Source organism: Stegodyphus dumicola, chromosome X2 (genome assembly GCF_044657685.1).
Source record: "Stegodyphus dumicola isolate Sdum_Otavi_A_Nest chromosome X2, ASM4465768v1".
NCBI classification, from domain to species: Eukaryota; Metazoa; Arthropoda; class Arachnida; order Araneae; family Eresidae; genus Stegodyphus; species Stegodyphus dumicola.
The window spans coordinates 179349627-179367898 of record NC_140781.1 but is presented as its reverse complement, the minus strand read 5'-3'; the positions used below and the strand labels follow the sequence as shown (position 1 = coordinate 179367898).

The 18272-nt window shown below is 30.9% G+C and overlaps 1 protein-coding gene across 3 annotated transcripts in view; it reads left to right on the top strand.

Moving 5' to 3' along the window:
- LOC118188074 (inositol polyphosphate-4-phosphatase type I A) overlaps positions 1-18272 on the top strand; it is a 210204-nt gene that overhangs the window by 114384 nt on the left and 77548 nt on the right. For all 3 annotated transcript variants that reach the window (XM_085809794.1, XM_085809792.1, XM_085809793.1), the window contains exon 13: positions 8911-8968. In XM_085809794.1, the coding sequence (XP_085665920.1) occupies positions 8911-8968 (58 nt within the window). The remainder of the gene's footprint in view (positions 1-8910; positions 8969-18272) is intronic.

The window sequence follows — 18272 nt, the reverse complement described above, 5'->3', positions numbered from 1 at the left end:
ATTGAAGGGTAACGTTTGTTGTGAAAAAAGTAAGATACCATGCTAGTTAGTTAGTCAGAAAAAGTTATCGAATGGTAGTATTTGGAGATGCAAGAAGTGTAAGGCTGAGAAATCAATTAGGCTAGGATCTTGGTTCACCTGTAGTAAGCTCAATTTTTCTAGAAATATTTCTTTTTTTACAACGCGAATCAATGGAGTGGCTTATGCTCAAGTTTCTGCAATTCTCAGATTTCTTAGTGAATGAGCAATGCAGAGTTTATTCAATGTCTGATTTTTAAGTGAAAAGAGATCGCTATATACATGGGCAAAGCCAATGAAGTGCACAATGCCGAGGTTGTGCGCGGTGCCTAGTTTGTGCAATTCTCAGATTTTTTTAAGTGAAAATAGATCAATGTGTACATGGGCAGAGCCAATGTAGTGTGCAATGCCGAGGTTGTGGGCGGTTCTTAGTTTGTGCAATTCTCGGATGTTTTTTTAAGTGAAAATAGATCTATGTGTGCATGGGCAGAGCCAATGTAGTGCGCAATGCCGAGGTTGTGCTCGGTGCCTAGTTTGTGCAATTCTCAGATGTTTTTTTAAGTGAAAATAGATCGATGTGTACATGGGCAGAGCCAATGTAATGCGCAATGCCGAGGTTGTGCTCCGTGCCTAGTTTGTGCAATTCTCAGATGTTTTTTAAGTGAAAATAGATCGATGTGTACATGGGCAGAGTCAATGTAATGCGCAATGCCGAGGTTGTGCATGGCACCTAGTTTGTGCAATTCTCAGATGTTTTTTTAAGTGAAAATAGATTGATGTGTACATGGGCAGAGCCAGTGTAGTGTGCAATGCCAAGGTTGTGAACGGTGCCTAGTTTGTGCAATTCTCGGATGTTTTTTAAGTGAAAATAGATCGATATGTACATGGGTAGAGCCAATGTAGTGCGCAATGCCGAGGTTGTGCTCGGTTTCTAGTTTGTTCAATTCTCAGATGTTTTTTTAAGTGAAAATAGATCGATGTGTACATGGGCAGAGCCAATGTAGTGCGCAATGCCAAGTTTGTGCAATTCTCTGATATTTTTAAGGTGAAAATAGAGGGATGTGTACATGGACACCGAGTTTGTGCAATTCTTTGAGGTTTTTCAAGCGAATACAGATCGTTTTCTACAAGGGAAAACGAGATAATGTGTGATGCTGAGCTGTAATGTAACATATTTTATATGCAATGTTTAACATATCGTTTGTGTATTTTAAATTTGTATTTTTGTTTTAATTGTAAATTATATTTAAGACATCATTTTTCATTTCAATTGTATTTTTAATTTTTTGGTTTTGATATGTTTATAATGTTTTCCGACTTACAATATATATGGATAGCCCAACGATCTACTCAACAGTAGCAAAACTGTAATATTTGACCTTATAAGTAACTTTTACCTCATTATTGTAATATATAGTGTTTGCTATCGTAATTGCATTTGATAATATGAGTTCTTTGATAATATGTGTGTGTGTATGTGAAGCATTGCTTAGTGTTCCAAATTTGTAGTATTTATTTTCTTATAATATTTTCTTTCTTTGTGAGAAATTAGATTATTTTTATTTATTAATCTGTAGAATTCTAGTATGCCTGCCTACAGAGAATATGATGTGATTTAGGAATTTAAGAACCTGTTTTTCATTAATGTGAAGTTTAAAATTTTTAGAAAATAATGAAAATTGTCTAGTTACTGGTATGTAAGGGATTATGTCGTTATGTAGCAAAACATTAATTTGTAAATATGATAAAATTGATATGTTCCAGAGTATTAATTTAAATTTTAAAAAAATCTTTTTTTATTTGTATAAATGCTGAAGCTTAAAAATCTTTAAAAATTAAAGTAAAGAACTTGATGTTAATTTACAATAATAAACAATTCATAATTGTTTTTTTTTAAGAGAAAATAGAAATTACGCTTAGCATGGAGAATACATTGTGACGTCACAAGCTTATTCCTGCCCATTTATAAGGACGTCACACAGCTTCGCCTTCTCAACTTTGTTGATGCAGCCTATTCTATGCTTTTACCAAATTATTTATTGCAGGTGAAGTAGCTAAAGGTTTTCGGTATTGTTTTTAAAATCGCATCCTTTTAACCTTAATCATTTTTATTAATCATTTCTTAATATTTCTTTCTCTTAAAATTGTGTATAATAGTCGTAAATTTATTTCTATTATTCACGATTTCTGGAGAAATCAAGATGGCCGCCGTTTTTTGAAACATGGAGTTTCGTCGAAAATCTGGATGGCAACCATTTTTTAAAACAATTTCATTTCATGTGCTTTGCCGCCAAAATAAATTTGCCAAACTTAGAAGGTGGTCTATACTGAAGCTGTTCCCTAATTTTTAACTAAATTGTTACTGGTTGCCTTGCTTGAAGTTCACACAATTATAATTAATATGTGGTGAGCATAGTTATAACGGTAATCTTCAGAACCCACAAGTCAAAATTCTAATCTGTTGAATTCAAGAAATTTGATGTGAATACTATTTTTTTTCTTTCTGTCTTAAAAAAATCAGTACTAAGATATAAATGGCATTAAAATTTGTATTTTACAGCTAAATTACATATTAATTATCTTTATTCTAGTATTACATATAAATGCAGTTTAATATATATCCTTCAACCTGTTCCCAAAAGTTACATTCTGGAAGTAATGTTTTTTATTGCAAAGTGCAGAAGATCCCCATTTATTTTTTCATTTGAAGTTACTAAATTATGCAGATGTTCTTGGTACACCAAGCTATTTAAATGTCGTTGCAGGTGAAAGGTTAAGATTGGGCAAACAAACTGGCCACTTCATTCAGTATGCTGGCCTAATTATTAGATTTTTTTTTTTTTTTTTGTGAAATGGCATATGTAGGATGTGTTGTGCCATGAATGCATTGAGACGGATTACTCACTCGTGTATAAATACAAGTGTTGCGATATCTATATTGTTGAAATTGCAGATTAAAATGAATTTAAACATTCATTTCTCATTATCTTCCAGCATTATAGAAAAGTATATTTAACATGTTGATCTCTTTCTTTCGATAAATATGGAACTGTGATAAATGATGCAGTAAAGATAGTAGATGTTCTAAAGCAATCTCTTGGAATTCATGAGAGTTATCACTAGCCCTAATTCAAAGTTCTGTACTCGGTAATTAGCAGTAGACAATGGATACTGAGTATGCCTTCCAGATGAAAATGTGCCGTATCATTCCACAGTTTTCCAGGACTCATATAGGATTCATTTCTATTCAAGCTAAGTAGGTCTCCAAAAAAGGAAAGCAAACTTACACAGTTTTCTAGAAGCAGTTGCTGAATTTAGTTAATCCAGTGGCAGAGATTAGTGCTTTAGTATACATGAATTTTAAATTCATTGCACATCTAATTAATTTGAGTATTGTCTGAGCAGTCTTTGATTTTGATCTGTTGTGCCAGTTGCAACTTCTATAGCTTGTTGATTTGTTCTTGGCATATGCTATCATTCTGGTGGCATTATTTTTTAATAGTAGAGTTAGTTTTCCTAAATTTTTATTGGATGTTCATTAAGAACTTCTTTATCTAGAATTTGTGATGTATCTTAGAAAGCTTAACACCTTTTTTGATTATCAAGTTTTGCTATTAATAAATAATAAATTTTAATTATATAGAATATAATAAAATTTCATTATGTAAATTAAGTATAGCACATCACTCGTATCAACCAGATAGGGCTTATTTTCCCATTTTCTGCACTCAGTAAACCTATGAAGACAGTGTACTGAAGTTTTCATAATATAGCTGTTTTTAAGTGAGAAGCTGTGTACTTATGGGCGGCAACAAATCTGTCTGGCAAGAAATTTTTGTTCCTCTCAGAGGGCTAAAATCGTATGCTTTTTTGTACACCATTTATAACACATTTTGGTTTGTACATTTTGAGATGTTGGGCTATAGACATAACTTTAAGTGTTACCTAATATATGAAAATCCAGCCTGACTGTTTTATATGAAATGAAATCAAAGAAGTATGTGAATATTTTTTGCTCTTGCTAAAAATTTATTATTTTGCCATTGTTGTAAGTATGTGGAAGATTAAAAATAATCTCTGTGATTAAAAATATTGTGCCTCACAGTACAGCCTTTATAGACAACATTTTTTTAAAGTGTTCTTAGGATAGTTAAATAACATTATATCTTTTTACAGTTACATGAACCCAATGATAAGAAGCATTTTATAGCTTTTTCCACAATTCAAGTTTTTTACTTTTTTTTTTTTTTTTGGTTATATCATAAAAATTTATCTAATTATTGTGGATGTCAGTTACCGATTTCAGTGTGTCTTATTTTTACTTTAACTAATCCTTCTCTTTAAGTTTCTGCATGCAAGAATTTTGTTTCTGATAATGCTTATTTGAGGCATTTTTATGAAAAGAAACACTTTTAATTAAAAGTGTAAATTTTGGGGGGGGGATAAAAAAGTAGTGCTGAATTGAAAGTTCTCTGTGTTAAATGTTTGTTAAATTCTGTTCATCTGAAAATTTTTTTTTTTTCTGATTATCAACGCATGATTTTGAAAAGAATTAAATTTATAAGTTTGTGTTGTTTTAGAGGCACATTTTCAAAAAAAGAACAAGCTCTTATGTAAACTTACTGTGAGTACATATATATATATAGTTTCATGTACTTTTCACAAAGTAAGCTAAATACTATTATGTTTTCAAAGCTTTCAAAATAACTTGAATTTGATAAATTTGTTCCTAACACATTAAGCTGTGTCTGCTCATACAGTCATTTGTTTTTTTTTTTTTTTTCTTTTCCAAATACAAAACAGTTTCATAAAAGCACTAAAATTGCTAGGTGCTTTCATTTGTTTGGTAACAACGTGTACCTATTGTGTATATATGTTCTTTTCTCTTTGTAAACTGTTTTCATAAATATTTTTGTATTAGGAACAGTAATGCTTTTATTATTGTAAGTGCTAGAATACCAGGGTTTTGAAATGAAAATTTCCTCTTTTATTTGGTCCCCTGTAGTGCATTGAATGTGCATAGATAGTATTGAGTACTTCTCCGAATTGAAGTAATTTACCTTTTAGAAGGCGATCAGTGGCCGAATGGGTGTATATGATAAACAATGGTAAACTGATTCAAATCCCAGTGAATGGGAGAATATTCAAAGTTTTCTCAGTATGCAGTGTCAATATGGGCCTGTTTTGATTTGAATATCCTCAGTGAAGGCATTCCTCCCTTTAGTCATCTACTGTTTGTTGTGATACCCAATCCTGTGCATCAGGCAATATATCATTTATCAGTATTCAACAGTGTATGCTACGTGATCAGTAAGTAGTTGCTGCTTCTGTTCTTGCATACTGACTGAACTAGAAGCATTTCTGGTTGAATCATGGACTCCGTAGCATTGTTATATTAAGCAGTTCATTTCATGTACAATATAAAGATTATTATAACAAAATGTATTCAAAAATTGGGCAGTAAAATATTTAAATGGCCTTGTTCAGGTAAAGTAAATTTTTAGAATTAATGTTCGGTATTTCGAACATTTCTAATACCTCATATTATATTTTGTGGTTAGATCTGCAGAAATACCAATAATGTGTAAGTATGTTTTTTTTTTTTTTTTTTTTGTATGAAGTTTGAAATAAGTTTTTCAAACGAGTCTATTAACATTTTAATGATAGGCAAACCAACTGGCATCTGAAATAAAACTTGCATGGTATATAGGGAGAAAACTTTCCTTTTTATGTGAATGTAATCATTTTTAGGAAAATGGAGAGGGATCAACACTTTTTAATTATTGTAAGGATTAAATTGAGGTATTGATTTAAATTCAGGATATGCATGTTTTTGTGAGAGCAAAAACACTTCCAGTGTTTACACATCATTACTATTTCACATAGAACATTAGTTAGTGTTCCCTATAGGCAACTTTAATTTAGGCAGGTACTCATGATTAAAATATTATTAGTGTAGTAGATTAGGTTTAATTATTTCAGTATGGCAAAGTACACAAGGGCTATCTGCCTAAAAGAGCAATGCCTTTGTGGAGGACTTTCTAACGCAACTGGCCCACATTCACACTACATGTAAGGAAGAAAAAACCAAGCAACAAATCTTTTTGCTGGGTTTCGAACTATATTAGTTTAGTGGAAAGTGATTTTATGACAACGTAAAGCTATCATTAGAGCTGTTATTTGCACCTCAGGAAAGTATAAAATCTACTGTGATTAAGAGGAAAAGGACTACAGTCAAAAGTCGTTAATCCGGACTCGTCGGGACTTCGTCAGTTCCAGATTATCGATTTTTCCGGATTATAGATCATCAGTTTAAATCTTGTAAGATGGCATGCAGAAATTCTAAAATTAAAAATATGAAACCGTAATTTATGAAATAAAGAACAATTATGATCTAAAGGATATCAAAATTTGCAAAAAGAAAAAGCTTAATATTTATTTGTTTACTTTATTAAACATTTCTTTCAATGTAAGTTGTTTACGTTTTGCTTCGTTTCATGTGATAATACTTTCTCTTTAATTCTATTAAACAGACATAATTTCTTGTTCAGTTACAAAGTTCCGCTGTTCAAGTCCTATAATTGCTGTGTCGAGAACACCGACTAATTTGTCAATCGAAATTTTTTCGTTTTCAATAACCTCTGTCACTTTCTTCGCTATCGGAAGCGAATTATAATGACGAGGAACTTGTTTTAAATCATATCAAAGACGGAGCATATCGAGATGAAATACTACATTTGGTAAGGAATTATAAGCCAAATAAAATAAAAACATCTGCGCTGAAGATAAGGATAGTGCTGACTGATCAACTTCCAATTCATTACGCGCCCGCCGAGCAGCGTGAAATTGATAAACAGATTTCGGATTTCAAAACATACTTTCGCTTTAGATCCTTTACATATTAACAAATATATATCGGAAATTCTATTTGATATAATCGAAAGTTTAAGCTTACTTTTATAAAATTGCTCTTACAGTGTGCAAAAAATAATAAGCCGGATCCAATTCGAAAATTAAGGAACAACGCAATCATCAACATTAACTGAAATAGATAATTAGATAATTTTAGCTTATACGTCCATTATACATAAAATGCGCACACAAAAACATATTCTGCACTTGCGCACACTCATATGCGCAGTCGTAAAAGGTCTTACGCGCACGCGTAAACGCCTATGCGCATGCGCAGAAAGTTTTTAGTTTTGAGGTCCGGATTATAGATCATTCCGAATTATGGGTGTCCGAATTAACGACTTTTGACTGTATCAGAAAAATAAAAGCAAACTTTATACTAAACAGTAGTTATGGTAAGTTAGTTTAAAATAATTACCAGTAGTGAATAGGATTATCTTTCCATGTGTATGTAAATGTTTATTATATAATTTTTAAGGGGCATATATACTTTTTTCAATTATTGCCAGTTTCCGTTTCATAGCATTATTCTGAAACAAATAATTACAAAATAATTGTATATTTGAATGTTAAAATCTAAATTTTGTTATAGTTTAAACTGGATATTAACTACATTGAAAGAAATGGAATATACATATTACCACAGTTGGATAAAACCTATACCAATGTATATCTATGTCATCCAAATATATTTTCATTTCATTTGGCCCAGTTTTACATTTTAGATCTATTTTGTATCTCCCTCTGCTTATACAATGGATTCTGCAGAACGTTTTTATGATTTGGATATGCTTCATTTAACTATTTGATGGCATGGGTAACTTGTTTATCAGGTGATGAAACTTTCTGGTAGTGCTTTTCTTGCCACTATGTAACGATAATGAGCAAAGTATAAAGAAAATCATCAGTGAATTGCATTTATAATAAGCATTTGTAATTTTTTAAATATAACGCTGATTTTTGTTGTTTGACTTCTGAATAAGCATTTGTAACTTTTGAAATCTTTTCTAAGCTAAATTGGGGCACCAAAAAAAAAAAAAAAAAAAAAAAAAAGGAATTCAAATGTATTGTAATAATATACTGAATGTTCTGAGTATGTTTTTAATGTGCTTTTTCTCTCTGGTTTCAATGCCAATATGACATTTGATCAAATGCTCTTACAGGATTAAATTATTTAATATGTATGTGGTCAAGTCTGACCTTTTTACTCCTTTTTTTCATCAAATCTTAAACATACGGAGTAATTTCAAGCTTTCCTCTGACTGTTAGTAAATCTGTTAGTAAAAGCGTGAAAGATGAATGTAAATCAAAATTTATTGCTTTGTTGTGCCTTAAATATATGTAAAAAGCTTTTTTTTCTTTTCTTTTGTGTTCTTTTTGCATATTAAAAAAGGAGTACAAGTACGGTATTTGCCGGCGTATAAGATGCACATTTTTCTTTGAAAATAGGTCTGAAAAAATGGGGTGCGTCTTATACGACGATACTCAGTTTTTGATTACATTCATTTCTGAAAATTTTCTCTATTCGAAATTATGCGATTTTTTTCTTGTTTACTTGCGGAGTGTGGGAATATTACAGTTACATAGAGTTCAGTGAAGAAACCAGCCCTACTAGTATGGGATAAGTTTGGTTCTCACAGAACAGAAGATGTTAAAAATGAACTGTGTGGGTTTTGACAAAGAAGATTAAAAGGTGTTCTTTCCCAGATAGATTGGGTATTTGCTGAAAGTAATACTTTGTATTTGTATTACTTTTTATTTAAAATACTGTAAATTCATTACAGTGATCAGTAATAAAATTTTATCCTTCAAAAATGTGTATAAAAAAGGGGGTGCTTCTTATACGCCGGCAAATACAGTACTTCATTTCATTAAAACTGTCTCGTATTTTGATAGCAAAGAGGAAAATGCAGTACTTTAAGTTTTATGAGAATGTTGCATTTAAATTCTTAAATGATGATACATCTTTTCTTATTACAGAGATCTTTGGATTAACGAGGAGAAAAAACTGATGGAAAGCATTCTTCATCTTGGCCAGGTAGTTAAAGAAGGATTTGTCATATTAATAATATTTTAAACTTATAGTGATTTAAAGGTACTTAAACATAACATTTCCTTCCAAATTAATGACATTTTTATTGTAGTAGTCTCTAAAAGGAAGTTGTAATAGTGGTAATGAAATTACATATTTAAACAGTAGTTTGTACAAATTCTGTTTCTTCCCTTTTTTATGTAGGTAAATCTTTTAATGTAATCCCATAATGTTTGTGTAAAAAATGTATTTAATGCAATAACATCAAAATATTTTAAACTGGAAATATAATGCTAATCTGTGTAGTCTGGATGTTACTTTTGCTCGGATTTCTTCTTTTTATGTTTTCAGAGTGAGAAATGTGTATAAGAAACCTGCTTGTTCTTGGTGTATATTATTTACAGCATTCAAAAATGAATAGTGTTACTTCATAAAGTTATTCATTAAAGAATTTTTTGAAATTTCAAGAAATTATTGTAATATTGAGCATTTTAGATCACTGATGATGCAAAACAAAGTTGAACTAGGGCTGTATGCCATTTAAAAAAGTATAATGCGGTTTAAAATTTTGACCATAATTAATACTCATATGAAGTTAGTTATTGCGGGACTTATGCGCATGTATGAATTGTCATAAGGTTTTCTGAGATTTGCCACTGTTTTGGGGGCAGTTGGTGGGACATATACTGAACCACCAGTTTTCAAAGTTAAAAAATAGGCTTCAAAATCAAGAAAATAATAAGATAACACCTGATTAGTTGATATTTTTATCTAATTTCTTAGAAAAGCATAAATTCAATAGTCTGCTAGTTTGTAAGCAGGAAATGTTTTTCCCCACTAGTCTGACAAAAGCAAATTTAAGCTCATTTTTACTGATTTTATTACAAGGTGAATCTTATTTCATTATTTTTCTTCCAAAAGATATATTTCATTTTCTACCAAAGTGTCTTATTTCTGTTCAGCTGTATTCTTAACGTTTTGTATTTAGTACTTAAATGGGATGAATTAGAAAGTTTATATATTTTAAGGTGGCCCACTCCTAGATCATTATTTTTTCAAATTTTTATTTTTCAGTAGCATTATTTTTTTCTCTCAATAGGCTGGTTGACCCACTGCAAGAACAATTTGAAATTTAGCTTGAGTGGTGAAATTTAATATTTATGTTCTGATAGCCATTACTATTAGGTATACCTGTGTTCCAATGCTACGGCAGCTAAGATTTAATCTTACTGATATGTTTATCATACAGTACAAGGTCCTAAAACTGGATTTCAAGTATCAAATAGGGCCTGATATCTGGATTGCCAGAGCACCAGCTTCTTAGTCCAAAGTGGCTGTCTCCCTGAGGTGACTATTGTTTTCGTTTTAGCACTTTGCGTTGAAATCTTTAAAAAGTTGTATCACTTTTCAAACTGTTGCCACCAAATATTATCACCTGTATTATAGTTGAAGAAATTAAATAATGAAGAGTCTTCATAAATGTATATATCTGCATAAATGTTCTGCATTAATATCTGCATAAATGTTCCATGCATTGTGATAAAACAACTGTACCTAGAGCCATCCAATTTTGATTGACATAATCGTCCTGCAAATATGGGTATCTGGAAGCCCAAATTTGGAATTTGTTTTATTATCAATTTCATATTTTTTCTAAAACTTTAACGAATTTCTGATTAACAAAGTGATTTCAAAGTGAGTAATGGTAACATTGAAGAGAAAAAACATTTTTATCTCCAGCGCATGAGACTGTGTGTTAGAAATTCTAAGGATATGCTCAATTTAAAATTATTTTGCAATATTGCTCTTGAACTGAATTTTATGGTTTAAGTGCAAAGAACATGATAGTTAATAAATAAAGGTAACACACAAAATGTTAAAAAAAGCCCCTTTGGACATCATTTAAAATCTGAAACCTTTCAGATTTTCTTTTTAATTACTTTTTTTTAATTGCTTTCTTGCTAGGAATGGAACTCAAGGAGAGGCAGGTATGCTGTAAAAGCGATTATCTCCTAACCAAGTTTCCACCATGTCACTTTCAAACACCTGCATTTTGGGGCATCAAACTGTGGCCAATGACAATAATCAGCATGATGTTAAGGCACTTAAAAATTTTAAGCGAAAAAGATTCAGCTGATACTGAAGTAGTTGAACAGTTTGGAGATTAATCCATCAAACTGATTAATTTCAGAATGTTATCTCCAGAACAAACATAGTATAATGCTCATTAATCTTGTCTTTTCTGGCAGTATATGGCTTGAAATAGTTTGCTGAGCGCTACATTAAAAAAAACATAACTGGTGTAAGATTCCAAAGCAAGACTAACGATTTTGGTATGTGCAAATGTTGCACAGGTGCACAAATGTAAACTTTTCATAATCAGAAAAAATACATTACTTTAAAGGAGTAAAGATTTACTCTGTCATTTATTGTTCAAATAACTGAACATAGATGACACAAACATTAATGACTGATTGGTTTGAAAATCATTCCATACTCGAGGCTCTTCAGAATTTGAAATTCTGATATTAAATATTTCTATGTAGCCACCCCTTTATCCGGCTTAAAAGTACTTGCCACTATTTCTTCTTGTGACATTTGTATTAGAAACTGTATCGTCTCTGATGCACTGTATTAGAAATGCTCCTTTATCAGATTTTTGTATGTTGGCTACATTAAAAAAAATTCTGAATTTCCAGAACAAAGTAGATTTCACAAATTAAGCATTGTATTGAAAAATGTGATTGTGAAAAACAAATTTTGAAGAGCAAAATCATGCATGCCGTCAAATAAATAAAGTTATCATATTATCCCCTTGGCCGCTGGCGGAAATTTTGGCAATAGTCACCAGTCATTACTGGAGAATTCTTAAGCACAGAACTATCTGTATGATGGAATAATACCTAAATAAATAAATAAATAATGTATCATGAGTCAAATAAAAAAAAATTTCATATTCAAGAATTATATCATCAATTAAACATTTAAATGGCCAAAATAAATGAGAGTGAAATTTAATTGATAAAATCTTTCTGATGCTAGTTTTGCAGAATTATTCCTTAAATTTAAAGCTTTCCTAATATGCGCTTAAATTATACAGCAGCGTGGTTGCTGTCAAGCAGAATAATGTTTTCATTTTTCAGGCATATTGTTTTATAATATTTTTTTCGGGGGGGACTTAATATTTCATGATATTCATTTAAACATAAAATTAATCTTTTGAATAAAAAGAGTTTTAAATTCAGCAAAAATTCTTTATATATATAGATATCATTAAATTCATCAAAACGTTTCTAGAATTCTGCACTTTCTGAAGTTTTGCAATAGTCTGTTGGCAAAGTCATGAATCTGTAGTTTTAGTGCTTTTTCCTTGTTATGCTTGTTTGAAAGGTATGCTCTCATTTGTTATATTGTAAAAAAGTAATTCAGCTAAGTAATCCCTTGAGGCACTGATGTTTATTGGATGGGATTGATTGTAGAACTAGTCATTCCTTTCTTTAGTAAATGCATGAATCAATTCTTCCTTCAGTTTCTTCTTTTACTAATAGAATTATCATAAAACCTTGTTAGCTTATCAAATCTGCACATTTGTAAATATCTAACTGCTGGTATTAAAAAGTGAGTTAAGTTTTAAATTTTACTGAAGAATAAAAAAAAAATTTAATATCAATAATTATGGACACAATCTTCATATTTTGATATTTAAGTAGTTGCTTGCCCTGAACAATACTGGCTAGCTATTCTAGACGAAATTATTATTTAACCCATAACTGGAGAGCTGTGATTCTGACATAGCAGCAAGGTCTGAAATTTTACCTCTCCATTTATAATTCATTAAAATGCGGCATAAGTGTCTTTTTTTTTTTTTTTTTTTTACTGATTGACAAAACAATCACTTGTGAATAAAATAGATCAAAAAGTATTACTAAATGCTGCTGAAAATGCTATTTTAGGAATAAAAGAAGGAACAGAATGCAAAACACACTTATTAATTAATCTTATGAAAAAAAATTGATAATGCCTCATAACCCTAAATTTTTAGCCTTTGTGTTAAGTGTGATCCCATTTTAGAATATCTGTGCAAGCAAAGCAGAATTTTTCCACATTGGAAATTTCAACTGATACTAAGAAATTCTTTCTCTTTGAGATGTAGACTTCAAATTTAGTAAAACACTGAATAAACCATTTTGTTAGAACAGTGAAATTCTCTGCCATAATTAGAATATCATAAATTGCAATATCTAAAGATGAGCTTGGTTGATAAGCACACCAGTGTAACAAAAAGGCAACCTTAGCTTTGCCTTAACCTAGCTTTGGGTAGTTTTCATTTCCTGGATATTGAAATTTGAGTTGATTTTTCTCACTAAAGTTTCTTTCAGTCAAAACCACTTTATTTTTTAAATAAATGGATTTGCCAAATTGAAGGGTGAGTTATAGGTAATCACTCGGTCCATATTTACTGATATATACATGCTCTATTTTTAGATCAAATTACATCAAAAGTCTCTTTTCTGCTCAAGATTCGCTACACTGATGACGCATTCGTGCTTTGTGACTGTTCTCCTCCTTTCTTTATGATCTAATTATCCACCATGAATTTGATTTCAGTACTGATTTTTAATGTAAACCATGTTCCTGCACCATGCTGGGGGGGGGGGAACTTGACTTTTTACTCCTGTTTATATTGTGCTGTCAGAGTTTGTTTAAAATCTTTGTTTTCTCATGAGCCCAATTATTTGAAATTGACTGCCATTGATAGGAGATTTTCTCTTATGGTCATTGAAAAGCCTTTAAAATTTTTCATCTTCTATCAAAAAATAATTCTGCTATTACAGAAAGCCATAACAATCTTGTCGTCATTCCATTCCATCCTTCTATCAGTTAAAATAATTGCTCAGGCTCTTCAGAAGTTTAGTAATTTTGTTACCTGTCAGTAAAATTCATAGTTCGATTATTAAAGATCCATTTCTGATACGAATTCTGAGAGAATTTGTCAGTGTGGTTTCACATATATCGGCCAAACTAAAAGCCCTCTAAAATTTCGCATCAAGGAACACTAATTTTATATTTCAAAAGGAGAAATAAACAAAGCTTTGATAGCTAATTGTAGTTAGGCACTTAATCACGATTTTGACTTTGGTGCCTAAATATCTTTTTAATTAAGATGTAAAAGAAACATATGTTAATTGAAAGGATTTTTATTACTGCGTAAAAATTAAATCATACAACTTGTAGAGACATTTGGTATTTTTTGGAAGCAGGCAAGATGAAAAATTAGCAACGCCTTCGCGAGGAATTGAACCACGAACTTCTGGAAAACCGGCCCCGCGTGCGAACCACTACACCACAAAGGCACGCTAGGAAGGCGGGAGAAATACCTTATAAACTATTATAAAAAGCTTGTGATTTTTGCTTAGGAAAATTACTGACACAACTTTTTAGATGTTTTGCTGTAAGGAGCACAATGCCTCTAATAAAATGTACTCTTTTTTTTTTTTTTTTTCCTTCATTTGGATCAATCTCCATTGAAAAATCGGACAATTTGTGTGCTTTTCTTAAACAATTCGTTTAACTTATAAGTTTTATGTACTTTATCTTCTTCACTATCGCTGTTTTCACGGTCGGCTGGTATTATAAGATCATACAGCTCTCAATTCTTCATTTCTAGATCTTCATTTAATTTCATTCATTTTTTTAACTTTTCTCTCGTTTAAAGTTTGTACAATTTATTTGGTTTCATTTTCAGTTGATGAAATAACTGAAATTATTAATAACTTTCTGGCTGCCATTTATGTTAGCAAGGGCTCACTATTGATGAATGAAGATTGAACCGTATAAAAAAAAAAGAAAAAAGCGAGACCAAGTAACTGGGTAATGGAAAGAAACTTTTAAGAATTCTTAAGCACATAACTATCCATATGATGGAATAATACCTAAATAAATAAATAAAATATCATGAGTCAAATAAAAAATATTCATATTCAAGAATTATATCATCAATTAAACATTTAAATAGCCAGAATAAATTAGAGTGAAATTTAGTTGATAAAATCTTTCTGATGCTAGTTTTGCAGAATTGTTCTTTAAATTTAATTAAAGTAAATTATTTTAAATGTTGTAAGATAGAAAATTATTTTAAATGTTGTAAGATATCTATGGAGCTAGAAAAATTGAGAATTTTTTTATTCTCGGAACTGTGCATGCAGTTTTAACTTTATTTCAAAGCCATTACTGTCTTACCATGGATTTTTGAGAAATGCGGATGAGCATTAAAAAGGTAACATGACCTTCATTGGTAGAAAAAATGAGTTTTGCTTTTTGTTTATATAGATTTGAATAATTGAAACATGCCTCAAATAAATCATAAAAGTGGAGCAAGAACCTGTGTTAGTCATAGATTTTTAGCATAGAAACTCCATCGATTTTGAGGGTGAACCAAGTCCCTCTTCATCAGGAACAACAAAATCTGCAACTGAAAAACCAAGTTACAAACATATTTATACCTTTAATGGCCATTCACTCTGAGGTCTGTCTGAGCTAAAGGAGTCAGTTTCATGGGTCGACTAGCTTAGCTATGCCTGCAGTTCAGAATTTTCAATTTGCTGCCTTATGGGAAAAAACTGGTTTTGGAAATTGGTCGGCTACTTCAGTTGTCTCCATTAACTCAGATAAATCCCAGTGTGAACAGCTCTTTAAGGGCCATTCAGACTGGGGTTTATCTGAGCTAACAGAGTCAGTTCCATGTGTTGACTAGCTCCACTATACGTGCAGTTGAGATTTTTCAACTCGCTGCCCTATGGGGGAAAACTGATTTTGGAGTTGGGTCGACTATGTCAGATGTCTCTGTTAGCTCAGATAAAACCCGGTGTGAAGGGCCCTTAAGGAAATTTAGAGAGATGCTGGAGTAGTGCCATCTGTTAGTAGAAATAATATACTAACAGAAATTATCTTAAATCTCTATTATCCTAATTTTTCAATTTTCATTAATATTTCTACCAACAGATGGGGCTACTCTCTCATCTCTCTCGACTTCCTTAAGGGCCATTCCTACTGGGGTTTATCGGAGAGTCAGTTTCATGTGTCGACTAGCTCTGCTGTGCCTGCAGTTCAGATTTTCCAACTTGCTGCCCTATGGGAAAAAACTGGTTTTGGAGATGGGTCGGCTATGTCAGTTGTGTTCGTTAGCTCTGATAAACCCCAGTGGGAATTAATTGCCTTTTAGGGTATAAATATGCTCCTCACTTGGTTTTTCAGTTGGAGATTTCTTTGCTCCTGATGAAGAGGAACTTTCTTCGCTCTTGAAATCGATAGAGTTCTTATGTGAAAAATCTACGCCTAACACAAGTTGTTGCTTCACTTTTATGATCACCAATTCAACTTAAAATATTGGTTCTCCCCCTTCCTTTAAAATTTCATGGACAAATCATTGATAAACAAAGTATATAATTTTAATTCAAGTAAAATTTCTAATTTGTTGATATTTGGCCTAGTGGTGTAAATGTCCCCCCATTTATTTAATATTTTGTCATGCATATTGTAACTCTGCATCATAAAATTAATGTACATCAAATGCCAAATTAACTATATATCTTTAATGTAAAATATACTCAATTCATATACTTTTATTTTGATTAACTTGTGTAAATAACTTATGTAAATAATCTTTTCTTGCTACAAATTTTACCATAAATCCATATTTTCTGCCAGAGTAGATTTTTCACAAAATTTACATCATTATATTAATTATGCATGCCGATTAAATGATTAATTATGCTTCAGAAAGATGTGTTATTATCCAGCTCGTTGGCTGTATTATTCAGTATTTGTTCGCATTTATCTAGCAATCAGCACATTTTCCAGCACTTGTCTCTTCTAACAAAAAAAAAAAAAAAAAAACTTATTTCATTTCAATAATACAAAAGTTATTCCAGTCTTTTTTTGTTTTATGAATTTATGCATTAGCATGGTACATGAGTAAGAACGACTATTATGATATGTACATTTAAGAATAAGTTACGGTGAGGCCTATTTAGTTACTAGTGGGATTTATCGTTCAATAAATTTTTCTTGCTTAAAAAAAAAAAAAAAAAAAAAAAAAGCCTTATGAGTGATTAATTTAAATAGGCAAGAAGTTAACAAAAATCAGAAGCGGAATTACAATGAATCTACATTAGAACACCCTAATGAATATTATTATTCTATGACAATGTCTGACTAAATAAATTTTAACAAGTTTTAGGAGTATATAAGTGTTTGAAAATTTTTATTTGTGTGATGGTCACATAATTGTTGATGAAATTTTTTTTGAATTATTGCCATATTTGAGCCTAAGATTAATGCTATTCACGAAGTCGTCTGCATTATAATTTGCTATAACAAATATTGCAATTTTAAACAGCAATATTAAGCTATTTTGAAGGAAATTAATTGAAAAATACAAAAAGTCTATTTTATTTGAAAAACAAAGAATTGTAATTTTAAGATTTTAGCAGAAGAATTTGGAGAAAAGTTTATGGATAGTTCTGAAATCAGTGACTTGGAAGAGAACAGTTTTGGAGATCAAGCAGTGCGATGTATTTGTGTAAATGAATAGTTGAAAACTATTGTGGAAGAAGACTGTAAACATAGAGATGAAATGGAGTGTGAACCGCAAAAAAATACACATAGAATCTGAAAATAGATGTTCCACCTTTGTCTCCAGTTTCAATAGTAATAATTTTAAAAGTGCAATATTTCTTGAGTACTGTTTTTGTATCCAAGCTGCAAGGAAAAAAATATTAAAATAAAGTTTTCTATGTATTTATTATGAATATATAATAGGTTAAGATTGCCTTTTTCCATTGAGCTTGATAGAATGTTGAAGGATGATGTAGGTGATGCAATGTATATGTAATGCTGAACTGCAGTGCAATGTTATATGCAAGTACTGCCATGGTGTAATTTATGCAATGTATATGATGTTTGTAATGTAATGATGTATAATGAATGTAAATGATATAATGTGTGTATGCAATGTAATGTTGTAATGTACATAATGTAAGGATGTAATTTATGTAATGTAACTGTGTGATGCATAAAATGAAAATTTAATGTATGGGATGTATGTAATACAATGATGCAATATATGTAATCATTTAAGGTACATAGTATAACAATATAATGTACATTGTGAACCACATAATGTAACATTGTAATATATGTTGTGAACACTATGTAGGGAACATAAAGTATGTAATGTAATGATGCCACGTACATAACAAATGCCGTAATGTGCATTATGTCTGTGTAATGTTGAAGTACAAGCATGTAA